Here is an 18,684-nt window from a genome sequence, read left to right as displayed (position 1 = left end):
TTAGGTTCACAGCAAAACTGAGAGGAAGGTGCAGAAGTTTCCTGTATACCCCCTGCCCCCATGCACGCACAGCCTCCCAGTATCACCATCCCCCACCAGAGTGGGACATTCGTTACAGTGCTTGAACCTACGTTGACATGTCGTCATCACCCCAAGGTCCACAGTTTACATCAGTATTCACTCTTGCTGTTACATATTCTGTGGGTTTGGACAAATGTATAATGACGTGTGTCCACCATTCCAGTGTTGCGCAGATTAGTTTCACTGTCCTAAAAGTCCTCTGTGCTCCGCCTGTTCGTCCCTCCCTCTCCGATAACCCCTGGCAACCACTGGTCTCTCTATTGTCTCTGTAGTTTTGCCTTTTCCAGAATTTCATAAAGTTGGAATCATACAGTATGTGGCCTTTTCAGATTGGCTTCTTTCACTTAATAATATGCATTTAAGTTTCCTTCATGTCTTTTCATGGCTTGATGGCTCATTTCTTTTTTGTGCTGAATGATATTCCACTGTCTGGATGGAGCACAGTTTATCCATCCACCTACTATCGGGCATCTTGGTTGCTTCCAAGTGTCAGCACTTGTAAATAAAGCTGTTGTAAACATCTGTGTGCAGGTTTTTGTGTGGATGTAAGTTTTCAGCTCCTTTGGGTAAATACCAAGGAGTGTGATTGCTGGATCGTGTGGTTAAGAGTATTTTAGTTTTGTTAAGAACCACCAAACTGTCTTCCAAAGTGGCTGTACTGGTTTACAATCCCTCCAGCAGAGAAGGAGAGTGTCTCTTGCTCCGCGTCCTCACCAGCGTTTACTGTTGTCAGTGTTCCAGATTTTGGCCACACTGGTAGGTATGTAATGACATCTTACTCTTGTTTTAATTTGCATTTCTCTGATGACACGTGACGTGGAGCATTCATGTGCTTATTTGCCATCTATATATATTCTTCAGAGGGGTGTCTGTTGAGGTTCTTTTGCCCATTTTTGAATTGTGTTGTTTGTCTTCTTATTATTGAGTTTTAAGAGTTATTTCTATAGTTCAGGTAACAGTCCTTTATCAGATGTGTCTTTTGAAAATATTTTCTCCCAGTCTATGACTTGTTCTCTCCTTCTTTTGACATTTTCTTTCACAGAGCAGAAGTTTTTGATTTTATGAAGTCCAACTTATCAATTATTTCTTTCATGGATCGTGTCTTTGGTGATGGATCTAAAAAGTCATCACCATACTCAAGGTCATCTGGATTTTCTCCTTTGTTGTTTTCTAGGAGCTTTATAGTTTTGCATTTTACAATTTAGGTCTGTGATCCATTTTAAGTTAACTTTTGTGAAAGATGTAAGGTCTGTGTCTAGATTCCTTTTTTTCCTTGTGGCTGTCTGGTTGCTCTAGGACCATTTGTTGAAAAGACCATCTTTGATCCTTTGTCAAGGAAGAGTTGACTGTATTTATGTGGGTTTATTTCTGAGCTCTCTATTCTATTCCATTGACCCGTCTAGCCTTTTGCTAATATGACACAGTCTTGATCACTTTAGCTTCACAGTTGGTCTTGAAGCTTGTAGTGTCCTGCAAGTTTCTTCTTTCCTTCAATATTATGTTGGCTGTTCTGAGTCTTTTGCCTCTCCATATAGACTTTAGGATCATTTTGTTGAGATTTGTTGCTGGAATTTTGACTGGGATTGCATTGAATCTATAGATGAAGTCGGGAAGAACTGACATCTTGACAGTATTGAGTCTTCCTATCCATGAACATAGGATCTCTCTCCATTTATTTAGTTCTTTGATTTCATTCATCAGAGTTTTGTAGCTTTCCTCATATAGATCTTGTACAGATTGCTACATTTATACCTAAGTATTTCATTTTTTATGATGCTAATGTAAATGGTATTGTGTCTTAAATGTCAAATTCCAATTGTTCATTGCTGGTATGTAGGAAAGTGACTGACTTTAGTATATTAACCTCGTATCCTGCAACCTTGCTATAATTGCATATTAGTTTCAGGAATTTTTTTGCTGATTCTTTTATATTTTCTACAGAGATGATCATGTCATCTGCAAACAAAACAGTTTTATTTCTTCCTTCTCAATCTGCATACCTTTTATTTCCTTTTCTTGTCTTATTGCATTAGCTAGGACTTCCAATCCTCTCCGATGTTGAAAAGGAGTGGTGAAAGGGATTTATCATTGATTTTTAAAAATTTGCTCAGATGTCACCTCTGACCACTTGCCTTCCCCACCTGCACTCATGATAGCTCTCACCACAACCTTAAGGCCTCTGCTGGGATGTCACCTTCTGACTTGCTTTTTCTGACCACTGTTTACAACTGCAGCAACTTGCCATCCTCTTTCCTGACTTTATTTTTCTCTACAACAGTTGCGACCAGCTCATATGCTAGACATTTTCTTTGTTGTGTCTATCGTCTGCTCCCACCACCCTTCACTAGAGTGTAAGTTACATGAGGGCAGGGATTCTTGTCTGTTTGTTGACTGCTTTTTCCTCAGTGCCTGGCACAGAGTGGATGCTCAATAAATAGTTGTTAAAATGGGTTAATAAGTTACAGTGTATGTTGAGTTCAGAATACATGGGATTTTGTCTGAAAGTTTCTTCTGTTTGCTGAGGTAATTACATTTCTGATGTATATGCTCCATCTACCTGTGGCTTACATTTCTTCTCTCCTTTCTTCTTCTTCCTCTTCTTTTTTCTGCAGTATGTGTGCTTACGTCCAGTGCTCGTTCTTGTTAGGAAATACTCGTGAGTGGAGACAATTAGATACTTAGGGAGGAGTGGGCAGTATGAGCTGGGGGTATCTGGTGGCTTCTGAGTAGGCATGTGGCAGGTTAGCTGTGTCCTCTGCCCTGTGGGCACTCACTCCCTGAGGACCAGCAGGACTTGTGGTGAAGCCCACATGTCACAGGTGAACTTAGTGTCTGTGAACACCTGCTGCCTGCCCTGGTCTGAATGCCCCTTCCCCATCCCTTCCAGCAGGGCCATCTCTAGAATCTTCTCAGGGCCCGACTGGCGTATCCACCTGGTTCCTCTTTCACTGACATCCGTTTTGCTGCCCTGTGTTCATGGTGAGCTATGACCTAGGGATACAACCTGGGTAAACATCATGAGGACGGTTTGGTCTGCCTGGCTGACATGCTGCCTTCCTGCTGAACGTGAATGAGGAAGTTCACAGAATTATGGCCCCAAAGATGGCCACACCCTGATCCCTGGAACCTGTGACTGTCACCTTATGTGGCAAAAGGGACTTTGCCGATGTGATTAAGTAAAGGATGTTGACTGAGATGGGGAGATTATCCTGGGTTATCTGGGCAGGACCAAGGTAATCATAGGGGTCCTTATAAGAGGGAGGCAGGAGGGTCAGAGTCAGAGAAGGGAGTGCGATGATGGAAGTAGAGGTGAGAGAGAGAGGGACATGACAATGATGAGATGCTGGCTTTGAGGACAGGGGAAGGGGCCATGAGTCAAGACATCCAGGTGACCTCTAGAAGCTGAGAAAGGAAGGCAGCAGATTCAGTCCTAAGGCCTGCAGAAGGAGTGCAGCCCTGCTGAAACCATGACTGTAGGACTTCTGACGTCCAGGACTGTAAGAGGATAAACTCCACTGTGTCTGTGGAAATGTGCTAGAGCAGCCACAAGAACTCACACAGGCACCCAGCACGGGCACAGCACTGGCCTCCCTCCCATGACCAGGACCCAGCCTAAGACAGGCTGAGCCCCCCAGGGAAGAGCTGGTCCTCGGCAGCATCATCCAGCCTCAGGTCAGTACCCCTGGTGTGCTCCGGACCCTGAACTTCCAGTTACATTAGCCAAAGTCAGACAGGCGAACTCCTGTTATGGCGTAAACCAGTCTGAGTTGGGTTTCCTGTTTCTGGCAACTCAGTCCTGGAAACCCCCAACCTGGTCACAGGACAGTCCCCCCTGGGGGGGCCGGTGCTCCTTCACCTGCCGGGAAGAGCAGGGAGGGTGACATGCATGCTCTGTCTTCAGAATGAAGGGGCCCGAGGAGATGGTCAAATGTTCTCTCCTCACAAGTGGGGAGGCTCCACGCAGTCGGCGTCTGTTGTTGGTGGCCACACGACTTCACAGGCTCAGGGCGGCAAGGACGAGGTCCAAAGCCTGCTCCCCTCCAGGGCCCAACACAGAAGCTCAAGGGGAACCAGCGAGAGGCGGGAGTGGTCTTGGGGAGAGGAGGGTGGGGTCAGCACAGGGCATCAGGAGCAGGGACAGTGCCCAGGGCCACCCATGGGTGCTGGGCTCTCTAGTCATCCTGAGGCTCATCTCTGCCCCCTTGAGAGAACCAGGCACAGAGGATGAGTCAGAACTAAAAAAAATATTTCATTTCATTCTGAATAAAAAACGGAACAGACAGAACTCTCGGAAATCCTGAAAACAACGTCATCGCTACAGCAAAATTTCACAGAAATCATCGCACAGAGTGTGGGGACCAAGCCCGGGCCCCGACCCGCTGTGAAGGTGCCTCTCTCTGGGGAGGGGCGCAAAGAGGGCCACGGAGGCCAGAGAGGAGCAGGCACAGGTGGTGGCCGCGCCCTGTGACAAGCCCGGCCTCCTGCTGCCACTGCAGGACTGTGGCCAGGGCTGGGGGGTGGCCTCGTCTTCACGGTCGCTCCATGCGGGAGCCCTTCCGGCTGCGTGTGCCCCACATGCCCCGCTTGGAGTGGTAGTGGTGGTAGAAGTTCCGCAGTCGGAGGCGCTCCACCTCCAGCCCTGCCTGCAGGACCCTGGGGGAGAGGGTGGGGTCAGGGCCCTGGGGAGGGGTGTCCTGCAGGACCCTGGGGGAGGGGGGGGGGCGGGGGCCCGGGGGGGGGGGGCCGGGCCCCCCCCCCCAGGCCTGGAGAATCTTGAGGGGGGATGGGGTGGTCAGGGCCCTGATGGAGGGGGGTAACTGGGGCTGCCCTGATTCTTCAGGATGCTGGAGTCGGGTGGGATGAAGTAGTCAAAACCCTGGTCCAGGGTCTAGGGATGTCAGGGTTTCCATTACTATAGCATCCCAGTGGGAGAACAGAGACTTAGGGCCACCACCCGGTCCGTGGGATATGGAGGCAGAAGTGGTTCAAGGGCCGTCCCCGAGTTTGCAGGACCTGGGGGTGGGAAGGGGTTTCGGGAAGTGGGGCGGGATCCCAGGGTCTCTCTAGGTCTACAGATCCTGGGAGGCTGAGGAAGAGGAGGACAGAGTCCCCTTAGCATGTGAGAACCTCTGGGGGTCCCCCTCCCCTCAGAGGAGGAGGATATGGAAGTCTCTTCCGTCTGGTGAGAATGGGGCAGCAGTCACCTGTCCAGGAGCTCCCAGTCCTCGCCTCCCCACTGGTCGCGGAACTCCTCAGTGTTCATGCCTCCAACGCGGTCAAAGTCTGACTTGTAGATCCCAAAGAGGCCAAAGCCATTCACCTCCCAGTACCCTGGGGCGGGTGGGGCGCCCTTCAGAGCCAGGTCCTGTGGGGCTTCTGCCCCGCCCACAGGAAGGGGTCTGGGGCAGGGTCCCACCACCAGGGGGCTCTCGGGGTCACCTTTCCGAGGTGCTCATAAACCAGGAGCCCTGAGCATGACTGGTGTGCTAGAGGAGGTTCCTAGGGGCCAGGCATGAGCGGGGGGGGGGGGGGGGGGGGGGGGGGGGGAGGAGGGAACCTGGGTACTACAAGGGTCCTAGACACTACAGGGGGTCCCGGGCACTATGGGGGGCACTGATGAGGCCCCAGGCCTATCTTGGGGGTTGGGAACGGCCCCCGGGGGAGCCTAGATTTTACTCTAGCGTTGGTGGGACCCCTGGCGTTACTGGGGGCATCCAGGGCATTACCGTGCGGGTCCCCCGGTGAGCTCCCACAGCCCAGGCGCATGACCACAGGCGCGAAGGCCAGCTTGCCCTCCACACAGTGCTTGCGGATGCCATCCAGGATGTTGGGGGGGAAGTAGATGTGCAGGTCGCACAGGAAAACGATGCTGCTGGCATCCTGGAGGTCGCAGGGAGGTCTGAGCTCCACCTCTCCTCCTCTCCGGCCCCCAGCTCACTCTCCCGCCCGCCCCACCCCGCGCACGCACCTCCACTGCATCCACTCCAGCCTGCAGGCCCGCGGAGCGCTCAAAGTTTCCAGTTCGCCTCAGGTATTGGTACCTGGGGTGGGGCAGGAGGAGAGTCACAGGCACTGATCCTGGGAGCAAGGGCAGGAAAACCCACCTCCCTGAGGAGGGAAGATGCGCTCGGTCCTCCCTGGTGGGGGTGGGGTTGGAGAATGGGGTGGAGGGCGCCGTTACCGGGGCAGCCGCGCCGCGCGCAGGGCCCGCTCCACGTCCATGTCCTCGCTCTCAAAGTCCACCAGGATGACGCTGAAGTTCGAGTCCCCCGTGTGGGCGTGCAGTGCGGCCATGTCCGCCAGGAACTGTGCCACCCAGCGCGCCTGGTTCTTCACTGGAGGAGGATGGGGCTACTGAGCCCACCCCGACCTGGCGGTACCCGGTCCAAGGCCAGTGGGGCTCCCTCCCCTTCCCATGTGGCCCCCTGGAGCCCCGCTACCCCATCCTAGGTGCCCGTCTCGCTCACCCCCGCGCACCTGGCACAATGAAGTGTACCATCACGTCCTGACGCCAGGCCAGGCGCAGCGGCCGGCAGAGCTCCGGGCGGCCGTCGGGGCGCGCGGAGGCGGCGGGAGCGGGCTCGGGACTCTCTGCGTCCCCGTCCCCGTCCCCGTCCGCGGCGCGCGCTCCCGGCAGCCGCAGGAAGACGTACTCGGACAGGCGCCGGCGGCCGCCCCCGCGCTCCTGCAACTCCAGCTCCAGGAGGAAGCGGCTCCCGCGCGCGGAGTCGCGGCGCTTCTCCACGTTCACGATGCGCAGGAGGGCGAAGCGCCTGGGAGGCGGGGCCGGGTCAGCCCTCTAGGGCTTTGAGCCTGCAACTCCCGCCCCCAACCTCAATTCTTCCAGCAGATTGCCCTATTGCCCTAGCCCCAGAAACAAGGGCCCATTCAGGAGACGGGGGCGGGGGGGTGGGGGTGGGGCAGGAGCGGCTGCCACACACACATCGCCCCATCACCTCAGGCCCGGCACGGAGTTCCCAGAAGGCGGGAACATTTCCCATATTCCCCACCCCGCCTCCCCAGGGCAGCCCACCATAGGAAGTGTCCCCAAGCCCAGGCCGGCCTCCTCTGGGGTCTTTCTACCACCACTGAGATCCACGGTGACCTTTATGTCATGCCCAGGGACCATCAGGGGCACCCACTGCCCACTGGGAGGTTCGGATGTCCTAAAGCAGCTTCTGGGACTGTCAAAAGTCTCTAACTTGTGGCTTGAGCAGACTTGCTCTTCTCTGGGGTCTTTGTCCTGAGTGTCCCCCATCTGGATGCTTGCCCCAATCCTCCCCAGTGCCCCCTCTCCAAGGCCCTGGGCAGCTCCTCTGAGAAGCCTCCTTTTTGCCTCCCAGGCACCAGCCCAGGGGCTGTCCTGACCCCTGAGGGAAGAAGCAGCAGGCTGCTGGTGAACCCCTCCCTGGCCTGTTCCCTGCACTGGGCCCTGCTGAGTACCTCGCTCCCCCTCCACCCTGCCACACCAGAGGCTTTTCCTCACCCTGGGAAAACAGGACCCTGCCCTGACTATGGTCACTTCTTCCTCCTGCCGCCTGCCCTCCCTTTGCAACCAGTGCCCCTCACGGACCTGGGAGCCCACCTGTGTGACCTCCGAGGGGTCCACACTCCTCTCTCCAACCCCTGCCATCCCCACCATCCTCTCCCTGAGCGTCAGGGACTTTCTGCCCCAAATGGCCTGGGTCAGTCTACACTCTTGCTCCTTGGGGCACCCCCACCCATGCACTGCCCAGGGAGGGTGGGGCACTGCCATAACCATGCTGCTGGATAGACCCCCTCATGCCATGGAACGATGAGCTGCTCTCAGGAAGCTTAGAGCCAAGGGCAGGCTCGTTCTCTCAGCCACCCAGAATCAAGGCCCCCCACTAGAGGGTCCAGGCCATCTCATCACCACCCTGCACCATGACTGTCCCTCACGGCCCCTGGGCTTCCCCTTTTAGGCAGCCACACACCTATCTACAGCTCAAACCCCTGTCCTGCTCAAAACCTTGAATCACAGGCAAGAAAAAGGAGTCCTGAGCGTGCCTTTCGAGGCCCAGGACGGCCCTTCTCCGTCCTCTGCCTCCCAGTCCCCTGGCCTCCTGCCCCATGCCTTTGCTACTCATTCTGTCTGTGCAGATTCTGCCCCTCCTTTAAGGCTCCGCACAACTCTGAGGACTCCACAGTGCCTCCCCTCTGGCCAAACTGGGGCATCCACTCTCCATCCCCCTACCAGCATGGGGTGGAGACAGGACTGGATTTCCAGAGCCTGGGGGAGATCTGAGAGGGCAATGGGGCAAGACCTCTGTACCCCCTCCTGGAGACAGGCTGAAAGTCCTCTAGGAAGACTCAAGAGCACTGTGCCAGGAGAAGAGGAGGGGTCCAGGTCTAATGTGACAAGGTGGGGTTTGCAGGTGCAGGACAGGAGCCAGCCCTGGGTTGTGGATGGGGGGAGGCTCCCAACACTGACAGGCACTCTAGGCAGTAAGCAGCCTCAGAAAGGAGAAAAGACTGGGGCAGAAGACACTTCCTTGGGGTGTGTGTACCACCCCCAGATCAGCACCCTGGTAGGCCCTGGGGAAGGTCTGAGAGCCCCACGGAGGGCGCAGTCCCCCTTCCCGCGGGCGCCCCTCCGCCATACCCGCCGTGGCGAGCGTTGAGCCGCTCCATGTACTGAGCCACCACGTCCACGGCCTCGGCCTCCGGCAGCTGCAGGTTCCCAGACACGTTGCAGCGCAGGTCATTCCAGTCGGAGCGCAGCAGCTCGAAGTCCATCGTGCCCACGCTGAACGTGCGCTGCCAGTTGATGGCGTCCTCGCGCCAGCGGCCCAGTGCCGGGCCGGCTGCCTCCTCGCTGTCCTCTGATGCAGCCTCGTCGCCAGGGGCCCCATCATCGTCCCCTTCCTCCTCCTCCTCGCCGTCCCCAGGCAGCTGTGGCCGGGACACTTGAGACAAGCTCAGGAAGGAGGTCACAGGCCGCGCTTCGGACGACGAGTTCAAGTCCGCCGTGGGTGCTGCGAGTCCCAGCACGCGTGCCTGGCCCTCACGGCTTCCCTGGGTGGCCTGCACCCGGACCAGGGGCCTCAGCTCTGTGGCCTGAGGGCTGCCGGTCCTGCGGCCTCGAGACCGGGGAGGGCGTGGGGGCGGCCGCAGCTGGACCCTGGGCAGAGGTCTGGGGCGCAAGAAGATGCCGCGGAAAGGCGGCCAGGGTGGGCCGCGTGGGCTGAGCGGCGCCAGGGCTGGGGGAGCCCGCAGTCTCGGCCGCACCCGCGTCACGTACACCTTCGCGGGCGGCTTCTGGGCAGCAGTGTGGGGGCGGGGGGCGCGGCCCAAGAGGAGGGGCAGGGGGTGACCGGCCCAGCTCAGCGCCCGGGAGCGCCTGCGGGCCGGCTCGTCCTGGGCACTGGGAGGCGTTGATGGGGCCGGGGTGGCTCTGGCCTGGGCGGGGGTCCCCAGTGCCTGTGTGGGGGTCTCCGGGGCGGGGACTCGGTGGTCACTCTGTGGTGGGGGCGCCTCGGTGGGCTCCAGACTGTCGAGCGGCTCCCCCTCGTCCTCGTCGTCCAGGAAGTCTGCGGGAAGCGCAGGTGAGCTGCTCGGCCCAGGTGCACGCGGGCTGGGGCACTGGGGACACTCACCGTCGGCGTTTAGAAAGAGGAAGGCTCGGCGCTGCACCTCCTCCTCCTGGTCTTCATCCCCCTCCTCACGGTCCATCTTCATGTATTTATAGAACCCAAACCTGCGGCGGGGGCGCGGCATCATAGACCCGATCTCCCTCAGCAGGACCTCGCCCCCTTTCCTCCCGGGGCACCCACCTTTCCAGGTACAGCGGAGACTCGCGGTAGAAACACTTGTTGTCCGTCTCCATGTGAGTGAGGCGCGTGTGGTCATTGGGGTAAACGAAGGACAGGTACACCTGGGGATGGGGCAGGGGGCTCAGGGAAGGCTGCAGGAGGCCCAGGGGACCTTCGGAGGGGAGGCCCGGGGCTCAGGGAAGGTCTGGGCGAGGGGCGCTCACAAACTGCAGTCCCTGGTATCTGGCGATGGGAAAGTCCTTGACCACGTAGGTGGGGGCGTAGGCACAGGGCTGCAGCACGTTCTCCAGACTGGAAGGCTCCACCCGAGGAGCTGCAGGAGGGGTGGTCACAATGTGGCCAGCCGGGCACACCCGCCCACCCCCCTCGGGCTCCCTCTCACTGAGGAAGAAGGTGTCTCTGGGGTCAGGCCGCAGCATGTCGGCTCTGGGCTCCTCCTGCCGCAGGCGCCCCCCCACGTGGCTGGCTGGAGACTGGGGGATGTGGGCCACGTGGTCCATCTTCAGGGCCGACTCATCTGGGGACAGAGGGATGTGTGGGGTCCCCAGGAGGGCCATGAGACCCCCCCTCACTCCTCCCTACCCCCATCCAGAGATGTCCCAAAGAGACCACCCATCAAGAGCCCCCCCCGCGCCCCCCCACTCCCGAATAGGCACCGGGCTCCGAACCTGTGTACAGAGAGATGTGAGCAGAGCCTATGACCTCGAACTTCAGGCCAGGCAGGAAGGCTCTCCACTGGGGGTGGAGAGGGTGATCAGGACCAAAGGGTGGGGGTCAGAGTGGGAACAGGCTGAGCCTGGGAGGAGGGGGTCTTCCCTGACGTGGGGGTGGAGGACTAGTGGCAGCAACCCCTTTAAGGATGCAGGCAGCTGGGAGGCTGGATGGAAAAGGGGTCTTGAGAAGGAGCAGCGGGGAAGCTGGGGGAGGTCCAGAAGGCTGGGAGCCCTGGTGGCAGATAAGGAGCCCCCATGCTCCCTTCAGGCTTTTCCTGACTTCCTGAGCATGTCCTCGCCTGCTGGTTACGGCTTCCACCCCACCTGCTCCCGGGTTCTACAGCCGTCGCTCTCCCAAAGGTCACAGCTGGCCTTCCAGGGGCCAGAGCCAGCACCTCCCCCGCACCCCCACCATCCATTTCCCCAACTCCTGGGGCTGCTCCCTCTCAGTCTCTTTTGCAGACTCTGTCCCTTCCCCAGCTCCTCAAGTTGGGGCTCTTGGGGGCTGTCCCAGGCCCTCTTCCCTTCCAGCTCCTCCTGGGCCCCCTCAGCCACTCCACTGGCATCCGCAAGGTCACCCTGAACTTGCGTCTCCAGACTGGATCCTCCACCAAGCTGAGCTGGGGTGACGCCCACCAGACATGTGCAACATCCAGCAGAGCTGGGCTGAGAGCCCCCCACCCCCAACACGCAGCCAGGCTCAGGCCCCTCCCCTGCACCTGCTGCTTCTTCCACCCCCTCCCTGGTTCCGGACCACAGCCACCTAAAAGTCCTCCCCCAGGCTCGCTGCACACAGAGGGTTCTTCCTGAAGTGCAAACCCAACCGCCTCATCTCGGGAGGAAGCCAGAGCCGTCAGGTGGCACTGCAGGCCCCGCCTCATCTGGCCACCAGACCCTCAATCTGGGTGGTTCCACACCAGTGCGGTTCTAGAGATCTGGAATTCACCCGATGCACCCCTGCCCAAATTCTCTCCACGGGCTCTCCCCGTGAACATCTCTCATCTCGCAAGACTACTCAGGGGCCGCCTCCTCCATGAAGCCTCCCTGAGCCCCCAGCAGGCAAAGTGGACTTCGGGCCCCTGTCCCTGAGCATCTGCCTTGTCCTCTAGATCGGAATCTCCTCAGGGCAGGGTCCACACGGCCCCGGGGGAGTGGGCAGAGGGAGAGGGCAGAGCAGGGGAAGTGGGTCTCCTGAAGCCCCGGGAGGGCTGGCCACACTCACGCCCACTTCCACGTGGTCCGAGCCTCGGTCGTCCTGCTTGTGCAGCAGCTCGAAGTAGTACCTCCGGGAGGCCATGAGCCTGGGGACACGAGGAGTCAGGGGGACGTGCCTCCACCGGGCCCCGGGGACCCCAAACAGATGGAGAACCCAGAGGAGGCCGGGGCCAGGGCTGGTCCCTCAGGGCCAGTAGTTTGGCTGGGATGGCACAGGGGCAGTGGTTCCTGCGTCCAGCCTGTATGCCCCTCACACACACACACACACACTCCCTAGTCACTCACCGCCTGGGCTTGGACACCTGGGAGCTGAACTTGGTGAATTCCCCAGGAGCCGTCCACTCCGAGCCAGTCTGGGGGGGCGACAGAGGGGCAGGGGCTCACCCTCTCCTTGGGGGCACCGGCCCCACCCAGTCCCCATGCCTAAGAAGCTGGAAGGAACAGGTAGCCGAGGCCGCGGGAGGCTCAGTGAGACAGATGGGGGTGTGGACAGAAGGGCTGGAGTGGGAGGGCAGACTGCGGTCAGGGCCTCGGGGGGGGTACCTTGCCCACAAAGGCCACCAGCTGGGCACCCGCTGGGCTCTCGTTTGGACTCAGCCAGAACTCAGAATTGTCATCCGAAGCCACAGAGAACTGCACATCTCCTAGATGCAGGACAGGACTCAGGGGGGTGGGGGGCCCCTCATGACACCCGCCCCTTCGCCCCCCCACACATACACCCCTAACCCGCACCATCTCTTGCCGGGTGGATGAAGCCAAAAATCCGGAGTCCGTAGTTCTTCCACTTGGGGGACACGGCCAACTTCTTCACGGTGGTGCGAGTCTGAGGGGGCAGCGACCGCTGATGTCGAAGCCCACCGCCTGCCCTGCCCCAGGGCCAGCCCGGCCGCCCCCCAGCACTCACGTGAGGGAACAGCGGGAAGTGCAGGTTCCTCCTCAGGTGGCCCACGGCGCCCCCACACCAGTCCTCAAACACGTGCAGGTTCACCTGCCCCTTGTACTGGGGGTGGGAGGGGGCCTTACCTTCTGCACAGCCCACACCGGCCCACCCCCCGTCCACCCAGAGCTCACCTCCTCCCGCCACGGGGGCGCCTGGTGGGTGAGGTTCAGCGGGGTTGGCCTGCCAGCGCCCCCAGGAAACAGCATGTTTGGGTCCCACCCTTCAGGCTACAGGATAGGAAGGACACCAGGATCAAAGCTGAGAAACGCGGGCAGGGAGGGGTCACATGACCAGACACGCACACACACACATGACACGCTCATACACCAGTCAAGACACGCCAGCCACACACACCGGGACACGACTTCACAAAGACCCCCTTGGCGCAGCTAGACGCAAGACCTCGAATGCATTGCACCCTCGCCACACACCCGGACGACTCTTGTCACACCTGCCCCTGCAGGCCCTCGACCACATACATGCCGACACACCGACACACCAGCACACATGTGCAGCCCCTGTCTACCCAGACTCAGAGCTCCGGGCCGGGATGTCTGTCTGTCGGGCCATGCTCAGCACTGGAGCGTGCACGAGTGAGCTGCACCCACGTCCTCCATCCACACAGGCCACAGGTCCCTGTGGCCACCGGCACACAGGCAGCCTTGGGGTTCCACGTGTGCCCACATGTGCTCCTCCCCACGGCCCCACTCACAGCCTGCTCCTCCTCACGGCTCTCGCTGGAGTCCTCCACCCTCTGCGTGGACAGCATAGCCCGGACGCCCCGGTCGTCCGTCACGCCGCTCAGCTTCTCGCCGTCTGTGGGTGGCACACAGGGCGTGGCTGGGCCCGGGCTCTCTCCAAGGCTACAGCCCCTGCTGCTGGGCTTGGCTGGGGAGCAGGGACCCCTATCTCACGTGGCTGGAGCAGGCAGGCAGGCCACTGTGTCTCCTGCAGAAGCCTCTCCTCCCCAGTCTGCTCCCTCGTGCCCTCGGATGCCCCACCCTACAGCTAGGCAAGGACTCTCCACTGGGCCCTTCTCCCACAACCACCTCTGTGGGGGGCAGCCCCGCCCAAGCCCTCCACCTGGCTTTTCCCAGCCCTGGGCTGGTTTGTGGGAGCAGAGTCATGCATATGCATGTGCATGTGCTAGTGTATATGCGTGCACACACACACCCATCTGCCCATCCTCACCAGTGGCTCCACCTCCAGGAAGGCCCTCAGGACTGTTCTGTGTCCTCAGCACTCTTCCCGTGTGCTCGAGTGTTTTGTGTGCCTCCCTCACCAGAACTGAGAGCTAAGGGTTAGTGTCAGAGCTTGTTGTCAGGAAAGCCAACACTGTTGTCTCGAGGCTGAGCCAGCCCCAGCCCATGGCACATGTGCCACCTGCTGCCCTCGAGGCCAGGGCCCAGGACCAATGGAACCCCGGCACCAGCCTGGGCAGAGAAGGGACAGGCATGCTGGTCCAGTTGCCAGAGGACCTGGGGCCAAGGTGGCCTGAGAGGGAGACTGTCCCCTGGGCGCACCCTTCCCAGGTCTGCGTGTGGACACTGCCAGAGCTTGGAGCCCCCAAAACCCTGCCAGCCTGGGGCAGACAGGGTTTTGACATCCATGCCCATCCCTCAATCCAGACCCCAGGAGCTAGGTTCCTGTATGGACACAATTGCCCTGGGCCTCTTCTGTGGGAGAGGGCAACTGCTCATGGTGTCCTGCCTGTGAGACCCCTGTGGTGCCTGCCAACCTGCTCCTCGTTCTGGGTTCTTCCCCCCATCGCTGTCCTCTGTCCAGCTAGGAGGTGAGTCCCTAAAAAGCCTCCTGGCCAAATCCCACAGCCTGGCCCCAATGCCCGCTGCCCACCAAGTTAAGTATGTGGGCATGGGGAGCCTTCCGCAGGGGGTCCCAGCCAGGCTGCCACCACTGTCCTGCGGGGGCTGAGCCCTGCACAGCGAGGTCCAGATGGGCCTCCTGCCTCCCAGCTCACCCTCCCTCGGGGACCTGTGCCTGCATAAGCTGCTGGACAGCGGGACGGCAGCCCTCCTGCCCCACTCCAGTGCCGTCTCCCTGGTGGAAGTGAGGCAGAAGGGCCTCAGGCACGTCCAGCCACTCAGCTCCTCACAAGCCCTGCCCTGGTGGGAGCCCAGGCGGCCCAACAGGAGGTGGGGCTGCAGCCCGGAGCCGAGACCCATGGGCTGCAGCTGCTCCTAGAAGGTGCCACAGGAGGGTTTGATCTTCCAGGACCCTGAACAGCTCCTGCCCACCCAGGAGCTGCAAGGGCAGGCTGACCAGTCCCCAGCCCCCCTGCTGGTCCAGCTGAGAGCAGAGGGGGCCCCAGAAGGGTTCCATGCCTCCACCCCCTCCCAGCTGCTGCGCTAGACTCCACGGCTGCTCAGGAAGTCAGACTGGGGAAGCCTGTGGTTTCTTGAAAAACCACGGAGGCAGCTGAGGAGGGGGCTGGTTTTGTTCTCTGTCACCGGATCACGCTATGGGGTCCTGACTTGTTTGCTGACAGCCGTGGGGAGGCAGAGGGTTCTTTTAGGGACCGGGCAGTGCTGGGGGCCTCTCAAGGGTGTGGCTGCTGTGAGGTGCATGGACTCTGGGGGGTTAAGACAAGCCCCAGAGCCCTGGCTGGGGCAGTCTGTGGAGCCAGGTGTCCAGGTACACGGAGGGGAGGCAGCAGGGCTTCGGCGAGTGGGAGGCAGGAGTGGGACTGAACAGGGAGGTTCAGACCCCAGGGGAGTGGCCCAGGATGCTGTGAGTCAAAGTCAAAGTTCTGAGACTCCAGGAAGCAAGATTCTCACGCCCCCCCATCCTAAGGACACCTGCTTCCTTGAGAAGGGTCAGAGGCAGCCTGGCTGGGATCTTCCCTGCTCTGAGTGGGGGCTTCTGCTCCTGCCTTAGTGGGGGGTTACTCCTAGGGCATCTTCCTCTCCCACCCCCCTCTCGGGTTCCAGGCACCCTGCTCCTCCTCCTCTTCCCATCCCAGGTCTTCATCAGTGCCTTCCGCCTGCAGGATGCTCTCCCCCCAAATGCTGTGTGTCAAAGGTCACCACCTCCAAGAGGCCCTCCAGGATCCCCTAACCAAAGCGGAAGGCTCCTCCCCTGGCTCCTTCACACAGTGCTCACCAGGACCTGGTTTGTCTGTCCCCATGGAGCGTGAGCTCGAGGAGCCGGGAGAGTTCACCCCTCGCAGTTCAGGGCTCCCCAGACTGGATGCCCCCCGCCCCCCGCCACTCCTCCCCGCAGCACACAAGCATCTCAGTGCTTGATCACAGGTTTACCCAGGGCACCCCCTCCAGGAAGTTCCAACTGCACGGGTCAGCTCCCTCTACCCTGCTCCTGGGTCCAGAGGCTGGATCTCTGCCCCTGCCCGCTTCCCCAGCAGACGGGGAAACTGAGGCTCTGCGAAGCAGGCAAGTGGTGGAGGCGCAGCCAGACTTGGCCTCCGGGAAATCCCGGCAGGCAGGGCCTGGGGGAGGATCTCTCCAAGTGCCCACCGTTAACCCTGTCGCTACCGGCTCCAGACCAGATCCCGGAGTCCGCTCGGGCCCAGGGACGCCCCCCAGGGGGGTCGCGCACGTCACTGCTGACGTCATCGGACGCCCGGGCCGAGCCGAACCGCGCCCCCCACCCCGACAGCGCCGAGCTGGGCAGGGCGGACGCGGTCTCCGGGCGGGTCTGGCCTTGGCCGAGACTCGGGGCGGTGGGAGGACCCGGACCCGCGCCTCTCGGGGCCCTCGCCGCCCCGTCCCCACCCCCCACCCCGGGCGCGCCCCTCCCGTACCTCGCCCGTAGCCCAGCCGCTGGCGCAGCGCGCGGCCCTGGCGCACCAGGCTCAGGTGCACGTACGTGAGCCACGCGGCGCAGGTGAGCAGCACCAGCAGGAGCAGCAGCTTGATCTGCTTGCGGATCTTCTTCACCGGGAACCACGGCATCGCGGCCGGTCCCGCCCCGCCCGGGCCGCGCTCAGCGGCGCCGCTGCGGCCCCCGGCTCCCGCGCGCCCCGCGCCGCAGCCCCCGGCCCGGCATGGCCCTTTGTCCGCCGCCCGCGGCCAGGGGAGCGGCCGCGACCCCAGCCTGCCTTGGCCGCGGGCCCGGTGGGCGGCGGCGCAGCTCCCGGCTGCCCCGCCCGCCGCCCGGCCGCTCCGGCTCCACGCTCCCGGGCCGCGGCGGGACCGAGCAGCATCCACGCTGCGGTGCTACCCACCGTGAACCGGCGGCCGCGCGGCGCCCGCCAATCGGGGCCCGGCCAGCCCACCGGGAGCCAATCCGCTACGCGGGGGGCGGGGCCGGCGGGTTAGGGTGTGCCCGCCGCCCGTCTCCACGCGCCGCGCGCGCATCCACCTGGGCGCGCCGGGCCGCGCGGCGCGGGGGCGCGGGGACACGGGGTGTGGGGCATGGAGAAGTGCGGAGGACCGGGGACGCAGGGATAAAGGGTGTGGGGAGCGAGAGGTGTGCGGACAGGGGTTGCGGGGTACGGGGATGTGCGGGGACAGGGGACACGGAGGACCGGGGACGCAGGGAGGAGGAATGTGGGGAGCGAGAGGCGCAGGGACAGGGGGTACGGGGTACGGGGGGCTGCGGAGGCCCGGGGACGCGGGGACAGGGGGTGCGGGGTATGGGCGGGTGCGGAGGCCCGCTATGAGTTGGGGGACAGTGGGGACACAGGGAACGGGTTGGGGGCAGGGTGATGGGGAACACTAGGGGCTTGGGGAACGTGGGGGAAGGCTGAAGAATGGGGGCAGCGCGGTCTTGGAGTTGGAGCAAGCCTCTTGAAAACAGTGCAACCAGAAGGAATGGGAGCTGGAGGAAAGAGGAAGGAAGTTTGGGGGAGAGACACTGGGTGGGTGAGGATGCAGGGTGAGGGGCTGGGCTGTGTGGGGGCGACAGACTCTGTGGAGGGAGACTCAGGAGGGTCTGGAAGCACATGGCTTCACCCTGAGGAGGATGAGGAGCCGCCAAGGGATCTTAGCCTGCAGGGCCAGGGTCTTACTTGGCTGCCGGGTGGACAGGGGCAGCTGAGGGGCCAGGTGGCGGCCTCCCCTGGGGGCAGAGTGAAGATGGAGAGGGGTCCAAGGGGTGCACTACTGAACTCTTCCATTTCTGACCTGAGCAGTGCGTCTGAGGTGGGGCTCATGCTGAGCGGGTGCGGAGTGTGGTTGATGACAACTTTGCCCGCCTTGGTTCCCACTCTTGCTGGGCCCCTCAGCCCCTCCCCAGCCTGTCTGTCTCTTCCATCCCTCCCTCTGCCCAGCTGCAAGGCTGACTCCTGCCTTTATCCCTTCCTCTGTCTGTTTTGGTTTTTTCTTTTTCCTTTCTTTTCTTTTCTTTTTTTTTTTTAAAGATTAGCCTTGAACTAACATCTGTTGCCAATCTTCCTTTTTTTTTTTTTCTCCCCATAGTTGTATATTCTGGTTGTAGGTCCTTCCGGCTCTGCTATGTGGGTCACTACCTCAGCATGGTCTGACACGTGCTAGGTGCTTGCCCAGGATCTGAACTAGCGAGACCCTGGGCGGCCCAAGCTTAACCACTCAGCCCCAGGGCAGCCCCTGTTCTGGTTTTCTATTGTGTGACAAACCACCCGACATTGATGTGTAAAGCAACAAATGCTTGTTATGCTCTTGGATTCTGTGGGTCGGGAATTTAGACAGGCTGAACTGGAGGGCTTTTCCTGGCCCGTGCTGTCCGGGCCTCAGGTGGGAAGACAAGGGCAGTGGGCTGTGCCCGGGGCTGGCGTCATCGGGAGCCTTCTGCTCCCTCGTGTCGGTGCCTTGGTGGGGACAGCTGGGTCAGTGGGATGGTTGACCAGATCACCTGGACATGGTTACTCCGGGGTGGTGACCTCTGGGCTCCAGCAAGCAAAGCAAAGCACCTGGTGAGTCACAGCCCACTGACTGCCACGTGCTGTCACAGGCCACCCAGGTTTGGAGGAGGGACATGGACCCCA

General features: G+C 60.7%; 1 protein-coding gene across 5 annotated transcripts; it reads right to left on the bottom strand.

Annotated features, from left to right (window-relative positions):
- Positions 1-4,317: 4,317 nt before the first annotated feature.
- Positions 4,318-16,851, bottom strand: B4GALNT4 (beta-1,4-N-acetyl-galactosaminyltransferase 4). 5 transcript variants are annotated; one of them, XM_046642853.1, is made up of 20 exons: positions 16,522-16,851; positions 13,456-13,559; positions 12,875-12,970; positions 12,708-12,803; positions 12,536-12,626; positions 12,347-12,447; positions 12,089-12,156; positions 11,811-11,889; positions 10,544-10,610; positions 10,258-10,392; positions 10,079-10,188; positions 9,876-9,976; positions 9,699-9,799; positions 8,705-9,632; positions 6,559-6,854; positions 6,263-6,416; positions 6,050-6,122; positions 5,808-5,961; positions 5,286-5,412; positions 4,318-4,734 (listed from the first exon to the last, which is right to left on the bottom strand). In XM_046642853.1, exons 1-20 carry the CDS (start codon positions 16,670-16,672, stop codon positions 4,611-4,613), a joined length of 3,156 nt encoding a protein of 1,051 aa, XP_046498809.1. In that variant the 5' UTR covers positions 16,673-16,851; the 3' UTR covers positions 4,318-4,610. The 5 variants fall into 5 exon arrangements, with proteins under 5 accessions (XP_046498809.1, XP_046498807.1, XP_046498808.1 ...); XM_046642851.1 differs by having other exon boundaries at positions 10,079-10,392; XM_046642852.1 differs by having other exon boundaries at positions 8,705-9,799.
- Positions 16,852-18,684: the final 1,833 nt, after the last annotated feature.

This window comes from Equus quagga, chromosome 17, assembly GCF_021613505.1.
Source record: "Equus quagga isolate Etosha38 chromosome 17, UCLA_HA_Equagga_1.0, whole genome shotgun sequence".
NCBI lineage: Eukaryota > Metazoa > Chordata > Mammalia > Perissodactyla > Equidae > Equus > Equus quagga.
Note: the sequence above shows the minus strand (reverse complement) of the source record. Positions and strands in the feature narration are given on the sequence as shown.

What these genes read in the sequence shown, in the direction of transcription:
- B4GALNT4 (XM_046642849.1), bottom strand. Translation starts at nt 16,672, where the DNA reads ATGCCGTGGTTCCCGGTGAAGAAGATCCGCAAGCAGATCAAGCTGCTG. An exon ending in CAGGTGTCCAAGCCCAGGCG is followed by an intron (nt 11,890 to 12,088) that starts GTGAGTGACTAG and finishes TCGTGTCCCCAG; the next exon opens with GCTCATGGCCTCCCGGAGGT. An exon ending in CTCAACGCTCGCCACGGCGG is followed by an intron (nt 6,855 to 8,704) that starts GTATGGCGGAGG and finishes CCCGCCTCCCAG; the next exon opens with GCGCTTCGCCCTCCTGCGCA.